Source organism: Pediculus humanus, genomic scaffold (assembly GCF_000006295.1).
Source record: "Pediculus humanus corporis 1103172107382 genomic scaffold, whole genome shotgun sequence".
NCBI classification, from domain to species: Eukaryota; Metazoa; Arthropoda; class Insecta; order Psocodea; family Pediculidae; genus Pediculus; species Pediculus humanus.
Genome location: NW_002987009.1, coordinates 516,120 through 533,038, shown reverse-complemented (window position 1 = coordinate 533,038; position 16,919 = coordinate 516,120). Strand labels below are relative to the sequence as shown.

Sequence of the window (16,919 nt, the reverse complement as noted above, 5' to 3'; positions counted from 1 at the left end):
ATGCATTTCAGTTTGAATATATATGTTATTGACGGAAAATTAGTTGAATAATTGTAAAAAAAACAATGAATAGTGTTAAAACTTTAAAAAATCCTGAGCTTCAAGCAATATATAAGAAATCAAAAGCATCGACGGAAGATGTACCAGGTTGGAAAGTTTTTATATTTTTACATCAGGATTTTTTTTGGAGAACAGTCATTTCGATTTTAGTTACATTTACATATTTAATGCGGAGCACGGAATATTCATTCAAAGTGTCTATGGAATATTATGAATATTTGGAATATTTAAACAGTTGTATATATTTTGTCGATACCCTAAGCGCAACATTGCACTATTCAATGCCGAAAACTCGGAAATTAAGACACGGGGAAAAAAGAAAACTTTTCTTTTTAGTTATCGATTATTTTACCCTGATACCATTTTACACAATGTATATGTATTTCGTTTTCGATTTTTCCGGTCCTTTTGGAAAAATCATTGTTCATTTACGTTTAAACGTTTGCCTGAGAATTTATCATTTATATTATCTTTTTTCCGAAACGCGATATTGGGTATATAAGATAAAAATTTATTTTATACTCACTTTAATAAAAATAATAATTTTATATGTGGTATTTACACATTTGTTTTGCTGTTTGAATTTTATTAATAAATCATATGCGTTACAAGAGCAATGTTTAAAAGATAGTATAAGTTGCATAATTGAAGGTGAATTATACATATTGGCTTTGTTTTGTCAGACGCAAATATCGGAAACAAATTTTTATCCAATGTCCGTGGAAAATGCATTCGATACGATAACATTTTTTTTTGGATTTTATTTTACATACGGATGCACTTTACCATTACTTTTTTTTACTTTTTTCAATTACGGTTTGGAATATTTGAATTTTTCTAACAAATACAATCAATTGAAAATGATATTGAGAAATTGGACGTCGAACAAAGCCGTAGAAAATAAAATAATCGATTATTACGAATTGGTAAGGAAATACGGGGAGAGTAAAAACAAACCGGAAATAATTAATTATTTCCCATTGTGTTTGCAAAAGAATATTTTTTGTGAAATTTATTGGGAAGCTTTGAGACATTCGGATTTATTCGAAGATCTTAGTTTGGGATGCAAAAGATCCCTCGCACTTTGCATGACTACGAGATTTATACTACCCAACACGACTCTATTGAAAATGAACGCACTTAAATATAAATTTATGTATTTGGAATCGGGTTTGTTGCAAATAATGGCACAGGAAAACGATGCAAGTCCGGTTCTATCACTTTCCGACGGTACCGTTTTGGGAGAATTATCAATTTTTTTACAATTGAAGAGCAAAGCCGTTTTACGAACGGCCAAACTATGCATAATACACTTTTTAAGTTATAAAAGTTTTTTAAAAGCCATGATTTACTATCCGAAAGAAATGAAAAAAATAAATAAAAAAATAAAATACCGTCTCAAATTAGCGAAAACTATACACAAGAGCAAAGCAATTATACACTATCAAACGTCGACGGAAAGCGACAAAGTGAAAGAAAAAGCCGATATAAAATGGCTCAAACAACAATATAAATCCATAAAAGAATTACACATGGCAAATCAAAGGGAAATATTAGCAGAAGAAAAATTAATTATACGACAAGACAAACAAGTTAAACCGACAGAATTTAAAACTCAACTCGGATACACGTCGATATTTTTAAGATTGTTGGTTATTAATGACGAAGTTGTTAATAAATACGAAGCCGTTTGTTTACGTACAAAATGTCCCTGGCTAATTGATCCGAATGCTAAATTTTTAAAAACTTGGAATCACATTGTGATAACGGTGTCTTTTCTTATCGGCGTCTTGTTTCCAATATTCATAGGTTGGTACGCTAAAGTTCCGTCATCTTTGCTTAATTTCTCATCTTTCGTCATCGTTATATATATAATTGATTTAGGATTTTTAATATTTACCGGTATTAAAATTAAAAACACGTTAATAACGAAATTCGAAACGCTAATATTTTACAGATTTACGACTTTAACGTTTTACATAAATGTTATTGCGGCCATACCCTTCGATGCGATTGCAAATTTGCTCTTGTCAGCAGATGACGAAATGTACAAAAGCGGATTATTTTTTCTTATATATTTTTTAAAATTTTACATTTTCGTAAAAGCATTTCACGTTTGGTGCTACGAAAAAAATTCAAAACCCTTTAAAACGGTTTTTTTTAAAAACATGGCATTTTTAGCTATATTAACGTATTGGGCATCGATGGTATTCAAATTAACCGGAGTCGAATGCGTTTTTTTCACTTGCAGTCAAAACGATTGGTATCGCGTTTTCGAAAGGGCCATGGGACCACAGTACAAAGATTACGCATCGGTATTTTTAGTTATTTTTTTGGTATTCAATTTATCCCAAACGATATTCACATCGGATTCGAAAGTTTCTATACTCATATACATAGTAGCGTTGTTTATATTTCGTATAAATTTTTTAGTGTGGAGAGCGGAAATTTTTTCATCATTCGTTTTGGAAAGGTTTCATTTGGTCAAATATAACAGGTTGTCGCAGTTGGTTGCGGATTTCGTGAGCGACAGACAAGTCAAAGGGAGGATAACCAAAAGAGTTATAAACACTCTTTTATTTCAATGGCAATTCGATAAGGGTAATTACATATCGGAAGAAAACAGAATACTAGATAATTTACCACGATACGTTTTAGATCAATTGGATCAAGCGACCATTTACGAAACCATACACAAATGTAAATTGTTTAAAATGGAAAATGAAAGTTTGAAAAAGGATTTGTTGAAATTTTGCCATCGTCTCACGCTACCCGTTAATTCCATACTCACAACGTTCGGTACTCAAAGCATGACGCTTTACATAATACACAAAGGATACGTTCAAATGAATTCGTTTTTGGAAAACGATAAAATTCATAATATCGCGACTCCATTTTATAAAAAAAGCGGTACGATATTTCCAATATTGATTGCTTTCAATCAATATCCATCCGTTTTAAACGTGAGAACTATAACGGATTGCGAATTGTTGGTGTTGAGATTGGAAGATTTTCTATCGACATTAATCAAACACAATATATTTAAAGATTTTGTCGATGCCGTGAAAACGACGGATTTAAACGCATTAGGAAATGCTTCTCCGGGTTTATCGATAGTCGATGCCAATAATGTTAAAATCCCAGAAAAAAAATTAAATTTTTTTAAAAAGTTTAAATTGATCGACACTCTCGTGCAATATATAATATTGGGGAGAGCCATAGACAGCCGTGGTAAAAGGTACATATATTGGGAATGTTTTCGTTTGTTATCGTTTGCCATCGAACTCCTCGCGTGGCCTCTCATTTTCGGAATGCTTTCCATATACGACAAACCAAAAAAAGCATTGATTTTTTTTTTAGTTTTCCTCGAATCTTTTACCTGGATCGATTTTTTTCTTAAAATGAAAGTGGCTTTTTACAATCAAAAAGGGATTTACGTAACGCATCCTTTTAGAACTTTTACCCATTACATAACGACAACTTTTTTCACTGACCTATTGGGTACCGTACCTTATTTTCACATTCTTTACCTCATTAAAATAAATAAATACAATTATCATTGGACGATGTTCATGACGCATATGTTATTGAGAATAACGGGTTGGTATAAATTTTTTAGCCTTTTCAACTACATATCATCTATAACCATATTAACATTTAAAGTTGAATTTTTACATTTTTTATTTTTGATAATTGTTTTACTCAATTGGTACATAAACTGTTTGATTTACGCGTTCAATAGCGGATTCCATTTTCATTATCTCAACCGTAAAGATCCTGTGGCTATAAATTATTACAAAATCGTATTTACCTCTCTTCGGTATTTGGCGAGAGGTAAATATTCATTTAACATGTTAAATTTGATAACGATGCTTAACGTTATATCCGTTCCATTGGTTTCTTGGGTATCGGAAATAGTACTCTACAGCTTTTACACAATGAATTTTGTCGCTTTCTATTGGCGTTTTTCGGATTATCATTATTATTTGAAAAGTTTTCAAAAATTTTTAAACGGTGAAAAAATAGAGGATATGTTTATTAAGGAAGCCGTGGATCATTACGAACACGTTTGGATATTACACAAGGGAATAGATTTCAAATCCGTTTTTTCAAAATTTCCAGCCATTTTACACGAGGATCTCATGATGTCCGTTTACGAACAAACTTGGAATTACGTGAGTTGTTTTTCAAAAGCAAATAATTCATTTTATAGAATACTTTCCGCGGCCGTCGTTGAAGTTTATTTGAAAAAAGGTTCGATAATATTATTTGAAAAACAAGTGAACGGTATAATTTATTTCGTACACGAGGGACAATGTTACGTAAATAAGAAATTGATGACGTTGAACAGAGGAACCATTTTTGGTAACATACAGGGTGAGGACGTCATGAAAAACACGATAACCGCGAAAACACACGTCACGCTATTGAAAATCGATTCGGGTATTTTTTTTAAATTAATGGATAATTTTATACAAACGAAACATGTATTCGAAGCGGAAATAAAAAAATATGAAGATTTCGTAGAGGGATTACTCGAAGATACGACGGAAGAGATTTTTTACGATGTCACAATAGAAAAAACAAATGAAAAAAATGCAGAATCGAAATTTGAACCAATAAAAAAAACAACGTCGGCCGTTAGCAGAGACAGTCAATATCATTCATTGAGCGAAAGTCGTCATAGAAAAAGAGGACGAATGTTTAATCCATTTTCCGTAACTTCATCATCGTTGCACGTTGTTTTTTTCATAGTTTCCATATTAACGGTCGTTCTCATACCCATATTCATAGGTTTAAGATATTTTACAGCCTGGAGTATAACCGTTATTTACATGTTAGATGCAATATGGATAGTGAAAATAATAGTCACGCTAAGGACTCCAGTCGTTGATTCCAAAACTGGACTTTTAATATACGAAGGAAAAAAAATATTTTATAATTATTTAATTCAAACGGGTGGACTACCCTGCGACATACTATGCGTTCTACCACTCGAAGTAATACGAATAATCGTTAATTTAATTATAAACGATAAAAATTTTTTTTGTTTCATTTATTATTATTATCTATTAAGAACCCTTAGAATTTTTTACATAAAAAAAATATTTAATAAATTAAAAAAGAAACTCGCCGTTAAAGCACCCACGAGATTGTTTATTATTTTCATGTTGAATTTATTCTACGTCAACACGTTCACATGCATTTCCGTTATATTTAAAGATCTCGATGGGGATAATTTAAAAAATTGCGATTATAGGTACACAATTGAAAAAATGACTTTTTTTAAAACTGAATATAATTGCGTGGTAAGATAATGATAATGATGATGATTGAAATCCTTTTAAATTTTTTTTTTTTTTTTTTACGAGGAGATTATATTTTTTGTTTTGTTTTTTTGTAAAGGTTCATATTTTTTGTGGGAGTAACATTTACAGTTGCATGCCCGAAAATAATTTACAAATATTTTTAGCATTTATAATATCAATATGCGGGTATTTTGCAAGAGCCATACTTTGTTCAGAAACTTTAGCCGTTTATCATTTTTTAAATCAATCTAAATACGATCAAATAAAACAATTGGACGAATTTGAAAATTATTTGGAGGTAAATAGGAGTAGGAGTAGTTATTTTTTTTTTTTTAATTTAATTTAATTTAATTTTTAATTAATTTTAGATGCGAAACATATCACCGGCTTTGCTTTATACGATAAAACGATATTTTGTCGATTTGATTGATATATGTAAGGAAAAAGCTTTGCCAAGTTTTTTAGTTACCGCACCGGATTACATAAAATTTCACATAATGTCGGATTTATATTTACATCATTTGACGACGTGTTTCGTTTTCGAGGGTGTCGATAGATCATTTTTAATACAGCTAACAACTCGTTTAGAAAGATATATTTATTTTCCCGGTAATTACATAACGGAACAAGGTGACGTCGATCAAAATATGTATTTCGTTCAAGAAGGTGAAGTTTACTGTTTGGAAAAGGATGCAAATTTTCCAGCACTCGAACGTCCCGTTAACGTCTATTCGAAAGATGAATATTTTGGAATTTTACAAGGGATTTTCCCATATTATCCTCACACGTACACTCATCGTGCCAGAATATTAACCGTTATATTAACTCTAAATTTTCATCATTGGGATGACATGAGAAAAGCAAATCCGGACATTGCGGAAATGATTTATACGAAAGTATCGCAAAAAGGAAGTTATGCAAATGATATTTATAATAATTATGCGAGTCAAAATGTTTAAATTACCTAATTTTATTATTTAAATTTAAATTAATGATAATAATTGTAATTAAATTGATTTGATTTTATATTAATAAATTTATCATATTAAAAAATTTACTCCGGATTGTAATAATTTTGAATTTCATAGAAGAACAAAAAGAAAATTTTTCTTTTAATTTTCAAACGTTGGCAAATCCTAATAGAAATTTTTAAAAATGGTGGATGTTGTTTCTAATGTCAAGTAAATTAAAATTGTTTTATTTAATAAATTTATTTCGTTATTGTTTGCCGATATTAAACGTTAAAGTTTTTATTTAATGTTTAATATATTTTTACAAACTATTAATTATTTATTCTAATTATTTTATTAAGTAATAAAAATGACTTAACCTTATCTGGTCGTTATAATTTAAATTTTTGTTTCGAATTAATTTTTTCGAATAATTAAATTAAGATTTAATAAATTTAGTTTTTTTAATTTAAATTGTGTTTTTACAATACCATGATTATTATTTTTTTAATTGCATACCGATAAATTTATAAAAAGTTTAAATTATAGAGAAATGTCAAAATATTAAATTGAAATTTTTTTACAATTGAACTGTTTAAGTTTAGTTAAAAGAAAAATGGAAGATCATGTAGGATATTCATTGGGTGAAGATGATATTAAAAAAGAAGAAGTCGATATGGATATGTAAGTAAAATAATAATTATTGTCTCACATGATTGAAATGTTTTATTATTATTATTAATATCACACATTATTGTTTGTTAATCAATAATATTTCATTTCAGAAAAGTATCGTCTCCTGCAATTAACTGTAACGAAGTTTCAAGGCTCCAATGTCATGTATGTTATAAAATAATGGGTCATAGGTCATCCTTATACAAGCATTTAAAATATGTTCATAAAATAGAACCGGCTCACAGGTTGCCAATATCCTGTAGAGAAAAGGACTGTTATCAAAGTTTTACATTTATTGATCCGTTTCGAAGGCATTTAGCTGAACAACACGGGTTTAACATTGTCGTCGAGAAATATGTTTTTCAATCTATGTCAGGTAAAATTAAAAAAAGTTAATTATTATTATTATTATTATTATTATTATTATTAATTTTAATGTAGTTATTATTATTTTAAATGATTTCTTACAGATTTTTTTAGTTGGAAAAAAGTTACGGAGCAAGAAGAAAATTTAAGATTTATAGTTAGCACAGGGCCGAGAAATTCAAAGGGTGGTAAAACTCATTATTACAGATGTCAAAAAAATGGCGCATATAAACCGGAAATAAAAAAAAGACTTCAATCTGATGATCGTGATTCCATTTATAACGTGTCGACAACTCATTGTATATCTAGCATGTTTGTTTTCGAAGAACCTGATTCTGTAACTGTAGAATTTTGTAGGACTCATTATGGACACGATGTCAATCAAAAAGGTATTTAATAAATAAATAAATAAATAAAAACAGGGACCAAGTTTTTCATTTAATTTTTTTTTTTTTTTTTTTTTTTTTTCAGACGGTAAAGCCAAATACGATCCTTTTCCCAATTCGCGAACTGTAATTAACGAAAGTCATCTTAATTACGAAACGATAGATTCATTTTCAAAATTAGAATCATTATTAAGTAAAAACGACAGGACGGCTTTAGTGACGATACTGAGAGAGAATCAACATTTGTTAGAGGAAACGGAATTGTTTTACGAAAACGAACAGGATATCATACTTAAAATCCCATACAACATATTGAAAAAACTCGTAGAAGAAGGTTTGGATAAATTTGATAAAAGCGACGACGACGACGATGATGATAATAATTACAACGAACAAATCGTTACCGGATCCGCACACGGATTCGAAGGTTTTCCCTTCAACTATAAAAATTTTTAAAAAAACTTTATCCACTTGTAAAATATTTATTTATTTTTTTTTTATTTGTTTGTTAAAGATGGAGATTTAAGTTGCGACGAAAGCACGGTGGAAAAATTAGACGAAGAAGTCGAAAACGAAGATTCAACAATATTGAAATCATTAGGTAACGGAGTGTTTTTAGATCCGACGTCAAATAAAAGACTCAAATTAGATTTTAAAGAAAAGAAACAATATTCCGGAGGTACGAGTAGTTTATTAATTAAATGATAATTCAAAAGAAATAATAATAATTATTTATTAAAAAAATTTTTTTCAGGTTCGAACGAAACGGAATCGAGGAGAAAGGATACGGGGAAAAATACGATGTTGGTTAAAGAATATTTAAACGAATACGACGAAAAAGTTTATATTTTAGAACCCCTCAAAGAAGAGGAAACTGTTGTTCAGAAACGTGAGAAAATTCTATCACAATTACAGGGGATTTTAATGTTGGTAAATAGTGAAAACGATACGGAAATTTTGGACGATATACAAAATCATTTGAGCAAATATGCGTTGCCCGAATGAAAACCTTTTAATATTCATCATCATCATCATCATCAACAAATGAATACGGTTTCGCTTATTATTATTATTATTATTATAAATTAAACGAAATCGAACAAGGATTTGAAAGGGAAAAGGACAAAAGTCAAAAAAGTTCTTCGTGAGTCTGCTTTGAATCAAAGTGAAAATAATATAATAATAATAAGAATATTTCCAGTTTTAATTTTTCCAGTTTAAATTGTTGTTTAATAAATAAATAAAAAGTGGGCGTGTGCGTGTAAATAATAATTGTTCGATACCTCAGTTTTGTTACATTAGTTTATATTTTATGTATTATCGTATACATAAAATAATAATATATCTATATATATAGAAAATTTTCTTTTTTTTTTTTTTTTTTTCTAATAGAATAAGGTGAAAAAAATTTAATGGAAAAGGTTCGAAAGGTTTCGTAAATGAATAAAAAAAAAACGTTTGTTTTATTATTAAATGTGAATATATTATAAAAATGAAATTGTTTTAAAATTATTTATATATAAATAATTCCTGAGTGTATTTGTGCGTACGATTGTATATATATATATAAGTTTGTTATTGTTATGATAGTTAATTAAAACAATCGCATGATTTATATTAATTAATTAATTAAATAAAATTATTAATTAAAATTATTTTTTTATTTTGCAGTTATTGAAGAAAACGTACGGATGTTCTTCCTTCTTCATACACGGTGGTCAATTTTTTGGGTGGAATCAATAAAACCCCGGATGATTTAATAAAATAAGGTAAGTTATTTATTTTTTTTTTTTACTAATTAAAATTATAATCAGGTTCGTAATCAGGTTGACGGAAAAAAGATGGTTGGTGTCGATGGCGATGACTTATTTTTTCCTCGAATGATTCTTTTAACAAATGATTATTGGATTTAAATCCGACGGTTGCTGATACTATGAGTGAAAAAAGTGCGACCAAAAATACTTTTATCATGAACATTCCCATTGTTTCTAATGCAAATGGCATGAGTGTACGTTCTGTACCAACAATTTTCAATGTTTTATCTCCGTCGTACCTGGAACGTTCTTTTCCTAAAAAAAAAAAATTTAAAACTTTATTAACTTCGCGAATGGTATAAATTATATATAGAAAATATTATTCTAAAACTGGAAAAAATTGAGTTTAGAGACATCTTGGGTAAATGTTTAACACTAAAACAATTAACCTGTTTATTAATTTATATAAAAGATGGCGCGAAATTTAATTATATATATCACGTGGGAAAATGAGTTTAACGAAAAGTTATTGATAACGCAAAATGATAACAAAAATAAAAATGGATGCATAATAAAAAGTTATTTTATTTAATTAAAGGGTTAATAATATTTTTAATTAATCAATAATGATTATTTAAATAAGACTAAAAATAAAAATAATAAAAAGGAGTAGAAATAAAAAGTAAAGTTTTTACTTACCTTTGACATTTTGATTAATTTTATCAAAACGTTTTGAAATTTTTGAAGTTTTATCAAAAAAAGGCGACGGCGATGATGATAATGATGAAACGATAATTAAAGAATTATTATCGTAATAATTAAAAAATTCAATTTGATTTTCAATTGAATTGTTTTTATAAAGATTATTTTTGTCGCGTTCGAAATCGTTATTATTTATCAGAGATGAATTTATTAAAGAACACGATATTAATTTATTAATTAAAATTATATTAAATAAAAAAATAAATAATAATAAACGTTCGTACATGGTTTTAAACAAACTGTCAACTCGCCTTTTTTTTCAAAAATATTTTTTTTTTTTTAATAATTTTAATTTTTTTTTTTTTGATTGTAACGTTTTGGTATTTTATTTTTACTATTATTATTATTATAATTTAAATTATCCACTTAATATAATAAAATAAATTTTTTTTGGCGTATCCGTAAATAATAAACGGATCGTTGATATTTTTAAATGAGGATTAATAACGGAAATTTTTTTTTTTTTTTAAATATTATTATTATTATTAGTTATTTAATTATTGTTTTATTATCTTTTTTTATTACCGGTATGAATTTAAATAATTACGGTTAAACGTTTTTTTTTTTATAATATTTTTTAAACGTCTTCGTAATTGTAGCGTGCATTTTAAAAAAAACAAAACAAAAACATAAACAAAAAATGTAAACATGTTATTATTGTCGGGTGCTGCGCTCTCGCGGTCAATTTTATAACTAATTTTTTTGTATTAGTTACTGCGTTTTGACGATAGATGTCAGTGTATTGTGTTAGTTATTGCGTTTTGACGATAGATGTCAGTGTATTGTGTTAGTTATTGCTTTTTAACGATAGATGTCAGTGTATTGTATTAGTTATTGCGTTTTAACGGTAGATGTCAGTTCGATGTGTTTCTTTTTCAAAATTTATTTTCATAGAGTGTTTAAACGTGCGATTAGTGTGATTAATTATAAAAGATGATCGTCACGCCGACAAAGTAATTTTTTTTTTTTTTTTTTTTAACGAATCAATTAATTATTATCGATTTTTTTTTTTTATCATCATTATCATTATTATTATTTTTCGGTTGTTGTAATAACGGTTTCCGTTCGTCGCCATCATTATTATTATTATTATTATTAATTAAATTAAAATTTTTTTCTTGGATGTCGTTAAAATTTTGAAATTCTTGATTTTCAATAACCCACGATGGATTCGTCGGTTGGAAATCGTAATAAAATGGCGTCGGTGAGAAATTTTCATTCCTTTAAAAAAAAAAAAAAATTTTAAAAGGTTACCGGAAAGAGTTTAGGGGGGGAAAGAGGGGAAGTGGAAAATTCCTTTTTTTTTTTTTTGTTGACATTACCCGTTTTCGAAATGTTGTTTTCCATAATTTTTACAATTGATATAAACAGGAGGTTTTTCTTGTATGTAGGGTACGTGATGAGGAAAATTTATTTGTGGAGGACGACGGCGATTCCTTTGCGGTTTATCATATTCATTTTTGCTGTAAAATACCCTAAAAGCGATTGCTTTTGACACTAGCAAAGCCGTCACGCCCGCCCAAAAACCTTTCAATGCGATCAAACCGATTTTTATTAAAAATAATGGCACCATTATTGTCGATATTATTTTCAATACTATTGCTGTCGGCAATGCACCTTTTTTTATTTTTTCTTTTACTTTTTCTTTTATTTTTTCTTTTATTTTTTCTTTTATTTTTTCCGCATCGTATCCTCCTCCTCCTCCGTGTCTTCTACCTAAAAAAAAAAAAAGAAAAAAAATTTTAAAATATAATTTCCCTTTTTTTTTTTTTGAATTCCATCTCATTTCATCTTTGATTAATAAGTAGATTTAGAACGTGAAAAAAAAAAAAAAAACATCATTTTTTAAACGACTCATATGATTTTAAATTTTTAAACGTCACCGTTGATAAAGTCACATGGTCTGCCGTGGTGGTGGTGGTGGTAGAAATGCGTGACTGCGTGACTTCATGTAGGATTTTTTTTTTTCTTTAAAAAAATTTCCAGTTAAATTTTTGAGTCATCAATTCAGGTGTAACTTTTTTTACAGACGTTTAATGAGGCCAAATTTTTCATTCCGTTCTTTATTATTATTATTATTATTATTACATCGTCGTGTAATTAGATTAAACCATAAAAATTATTAATTTTATTTATTATTTATTTACCTTTTACCGCCGATGAATTTTTTAAAATACTTACTTAATAATATTTATGTATTATTGTTATTCGTTTAATTGGGTTAAATAACGTCATTCAAAATTCAAATTTAAAAATTTTTTGGCGGGAAAAATTTTGGCGCGAATTTTTTTTTACCGTTTATAAATTTTTCAAATTTTTTGATATTTAGTTTTATATTATTATTATTATCGTTTGTTTAATTGGGGTAAATGACGTCATTCGAAATTCAAATTTAAAAATTTTTTGCGGGAAAATTTTTGGCGCGGATTTTTTTTTACCGTTTATGAATTTTTCAAATTTTTTGATATTTATTTTATATTATTATTATTATCGTTTGTTTAATTGGGGTAAATGACGTCATTCATGTGATTCAAATTTAAAATTTTTTTGGCGGGAAAATTTTTGGCGCGATTTTTTTTTTTTTTTTAATCACAAAACGAAAAAAATTTAAAATGTCGTCGTCATTCGCGAACGGTTTTTTTTTTTTTTTATAAAATGGGAGATACGTTTTATGATTATCGGTCGATTAATCGATATATCGAATAATTATCGAATTTGTATCACGAATCAATTTTTTTTCGTTTTCGAATTTCTTCCGAACGTCGCGTTCGGAAACGAAAAAAATTTTTTTCTAAATTTAAAAAATTTTTATTTCGATTATCGAATCATTTATCGTATCAAACGTTCGAGATAAATTATTTTAACTCATCTTTTAAGATTTTTTATTCGTGAATTACGTTTTCTAGCGGTTTTTTTTTAAACGTGCGTATTATTTGAAAGAGAACCCATTTTTTTTTTTTTTTTGGAGTCTAAATACACGTCGAACGGGTAGTCGTAGTGGGACTCCGTTTTTAAAAAAAAGTAAAAAAAATCTTTTTCTGAACAACAAACAAAAAACGTGACCCCCAAAATTTTCAACCTTGACCGCTCTTCCTGTCTCCTACAATATCCTTGACATTGTTCGGGCGCCAACCTGTTCGACTATATTTATGTTAATTATTAATATGGACCGAAAAAAAATGTTTATAACAAGTTACGAACCACGAACTGGTTCCCATAAAAAATAATAATGATGATAATAATAATAATAATAATAACTACAAAATAAATAAAAATAACTTTTCGAAAATAAAAAAAAAACGAAAACGGGGAGGTTTAAGAACCGACCGTAAAAAAAATAAAAAATAAAAAATTATTTATTATTATTATTATTATTATTATAACGTGTTGGGAGAGGGGGGGGGAAAGAAATTAAAATCGTCTGCTAGATTTCAAATATGATTTGTTATGAAATTAAATTTTTTTTTATAACAACCGGGTATAATATGACCCTTGAAATTTTTTCATTTCCGTTTTTTCTTTTTCTCTTTCTTTTCTTCGTTTCCGTTACGTCATCATTTTTTAAAATTTATAAACGTTTTTTTTTTAAAAAAAATGATAATAATAATAATTTATAAAGTTTGAGAGAAAAAGAGAAAGAGAGAGAGAGAGAGTATAATTTTAATGAAAATAACGAACCTTTCCACGTTTGTAACATAGTTAAATTTTTTTCATTTTCCGGAAATGACGAAATAATAATCGTTTGTAAATTCTCGTGATAATCTTCGTTGTTTATCTCGACTTTCCCGTTTTCCATTTCCACATTTTCCGAATGAAAATTATTTTTTTTAACGAGAGAAAATCCATCGTAATTTTTTTTCATTATACTTTTTCCACAAGTCATGTTTAATATCGTCATCGTTGTTATTATTATTCTTAAAAAAACTTTTGATGTTTTCAAGTCGAAAACCTTAAAATAATAATAATAATAATAATAATAATAATAGTATGTAAATTAGAAAAAAAAATACTGAGATGATGATAATAATAAAACTTTTTTAATTTATTTTATTTTTTTTAAAAAAAAAAAGAAAAAAAAAGGGGAAGAAAAAGATGGCGGATTTTTAATAATAAATTTTTTTCATTCAATTTAAATAATAAGAAAAAAAAAAGAAAAAGTTTTTTCTTTTTTCATCTCTGTAAAAATATAGAGTTATTTAAATAAAGGGAAATTATTATTATTATTATTATTATTATTATTATTATTATTATTATTATTATTATTATTATTATTATTATTATCGTAGCAAGTTATAATTAGTTTATTTATTTATTTTTTATTTACTCATAAAGGGAAATTTTTTTTTTTTCTTTGTAAAAGAAAAAAATCGAATGGTTTAAGAATTTTACCATAACGACAAAATAAATAAAATCACGTGACCTAAATTTTTACTTTTTTTTTATAAATCGGATAAACATGTCGGTTATAAACAATGACATCGGTGTTTACTGAGAAAACTATAAAAAAAAAAAAAAACCAAATCCAACGATGCTTGACGGTATGTACAACCTGTCAACCTGTTACGCCTTTCTTTTTCATTTACAAAAAAAAAAATGTTGCCAACTGCGTTCCTATACTTTCTCTCTTTTTTATATCCTCGATTCGAATTACGCCCCTCGACCCCACCCCACCCCCAAACTTACCACCCACCCACCCATCACCTAATACTTCTTCAAAAGTCTTTAACCGACATGAAAATTTGAAATTAATTTGAAAATTTTTCATTATTAATTAGGCAATTAATTACCCGCCTAATCGCGTGTGTGTGTGCACGTGTGTGTGAGGGGGTGCACGTGCGTACACGTCCCGAGAAGGAAAATTTATTTCGTGTAATTTTTTCAATCCCTCTTCACACCGACCGGGAATATTTTCGATTTATTTAAATTTTATATTTATTTCACTTATCCGACATTTTGAAACCCGTTCGACGACGGCACGAAACAATAATAATAATAATAATAATAATAATAACTTCAGAAGATTTTCTACATAAATCTGTCGAGAGGTTTACGTAGGGTAAAAAAAATTTATTTGGGGGGCGTCAAAAGCGGACGGAAGGGTTTGAGATTGAATCGTTTCTGTAAAATCACTTATTCGACAAAAGTATAAAAATTTATGTATTTCGAAAGAGAGAGAGAGAGAGGGACAGAGAGAGAGAGAGTGAGAGAGAGAGAGAAAAAAAATATATTTCTTACCTTTAGTAATAATAAATAAATAAAACCCATTACTTTTAATAACGGCTTAAAAATCACGACTGATATTTTTTTATTTTTTATTATTTAAATAAATATAAAAACCGAACCTTAAAATAGTAATAATAATAATAATAATTTTTTTGGCTTAAATCCATGACATAATTTTTCAGGTACGTGAAAACAAACCGAAAAAAAAACTGCCAAAAATAAGTAAAAATTTTTTTTTTAAACGTTAATCTTTTTTATTAAAATAAATAATAAATATTGACCGACATTATCCGTTATTGATTCAATAATAATAATAATAATAATTAATTAATAATTATTTATTTAAATAAATTTATGTATGAGTGACAAATAATATTCATTCGGGTTAAAAGAAAAGAAACGACGAAAAATAAAACAAATAATAAATATCTGACGCATACCAAAAAGAAAAAAAATTTCCTTCCACTTCCGCTCTTACCCCGCCCCCTTCGCGCCGCCCCCCGTGCCCACGTCCCGCTTCCTTCCTACGGTTATCTACGTACCTGATAAATTTAAGGTTTTTGGGTCAGTGGATTTTTATGACGTTGTGTATACAAAAGTTATCCCAATTTCATTAAAACTATTTATTTATTAATTGATTTTATTACCTACGCGCATACCTACGAAAACGACGATACATCGGAACCACAATCGATAATCGATTTATCGATTTCGATTATCGATTAATTATTTTGACTTTGACACGTTTTCAAACTTAACGTCATTCACGATACTAATTTTTCGTTTGTATGCTTAAACAAACCGAGAAGAGAATATTTATCGTATGATGAGTTTAAATAAATATTTATTAATACGACAAACGGTTTAAATTTTCATTCGTTTGTTTGTTTGTTGTTTGTTTTATAAAAAAAAAAAAAAATTAATTTTTGGCGTAAAATAATTATGTAAATATTAATAACCGTTTACCGGGTGAAAGTTTAAAAAATCCTTTAAGACCCGACAAAAAAAAAAATTGTTTTCTTTTCTATTGTCCTACGCATAAAACAAACGATAACAAACGACGAACGGAATGAATTTCGAAAGGAATAATAATAATACTAATAATAATAATGATGATAATAAATTAAAATAATTTATTCGTACAAATTTATTAATTATAATGTTTCGATTATTACAAAAAAAAAAAACAATCAACAAACAATTTATTGTCTCGATGGCAGTGTTTGTTTATTGTTTAAAAAAACACATTAATAATTTTTAGTAGTAGTAATAGTAGTAAAAGTAGTAATAATAATAATAATAATAATAATAATAATAATAATAATAATAATAATAATAATAATATAAATAATAATTTAAAAAAATAAAAAAAACATTACTGATAATATTTATAATATATATTATTATTATCATCATCTATCGAAATCTAATAAA

The 16,919-nt window shown here is 27.4% G+C and overlaps 4 protein-coding genes across 4 annotated transcripts; 2 read left to right on the top strand and 2 right to left on the bottom strand.

The window, feature by feature from the left end:
• Nucleotides 1-65: 65 nt before the first annotated feature.
• On the top strand, nt 66-6,328 carry Phum_PHUM026770 (uncharacterized protein; the record flags this gene model as incomplete). The annotated part of the gene is made up of 3 exons (XM_002422945.1): nt 66-5,369; nt 5,467-5,667; nt 5,738-6,328. 3 exons carry the CDS (start codon nt 66-68, stop codon nt 6,326-6,328), a joined length of 6,096 nt encoding a protein of 2,031 aa, XP_002422990.1.
• A 607-nt stretch (nt 6,329-6,935) lies between these two features.
• Nucleotides 6,936-8,751, top strand: Phum_PHUM026760 (uncharacterized protein; the record flags this gene model as incomplete). Its single annotated transcript, XM_002422944.1, has 6 exons — nt 6,936-7,003; nt 7,105-7,370; nt 7,465-7,749; nt 7,832-8,173; nt 8,261-8,425; nt 8,501-8,751. The coding sequence occupies 6 exons, from the start codon at nt 6,936-6,938 to the stop codon at nt 8,749-8,751; spliced, it is 1,377 nt and encodes a 458-aa protein (XP_002422989.1).
• Nucleotides 8,752-10,869: 2,118 nt separating this feature from the next.
• Phum_PHUM026750 (uncharacterized protein) lies at nt 10,870-11,835 on the bottom strand (the record flags this gene model as incomplete). Its single annotated transcript, XM_002422943.1, has 2 exons — nt 10,870-10,976; nt 11,619-11,835. 2 exons carry the CDS (start codon nt 11,833-11,835, stop codon nt 10,870-10,872), a joined length of 324 nt encoding a protein of 107 aa, XP_002422988.1.
• A 1,527-nt stretch (nt 11,836-13,362) lies between these two features.
• Nucleotides 13,363-14,145, bottom strand: Phum_PHUM026740 (uncharacterized protein; the record flags this gene model as incomplete). Its single annotated transcript, XM_002422942.1, has 2 exons — nt 13,363-13,403; nt 13,941-14,145. The coding sequence occupies 2 exons, from the start codon at nt 14,143-14,145 to the stop codon at nt 13,363-13,365; spliced, it is 246 nt and encodes an 81-aa protein (XP_002422987.1).
• Nucleotides 14,146-16,919: the final 2,774 nt, after the last annotated feature.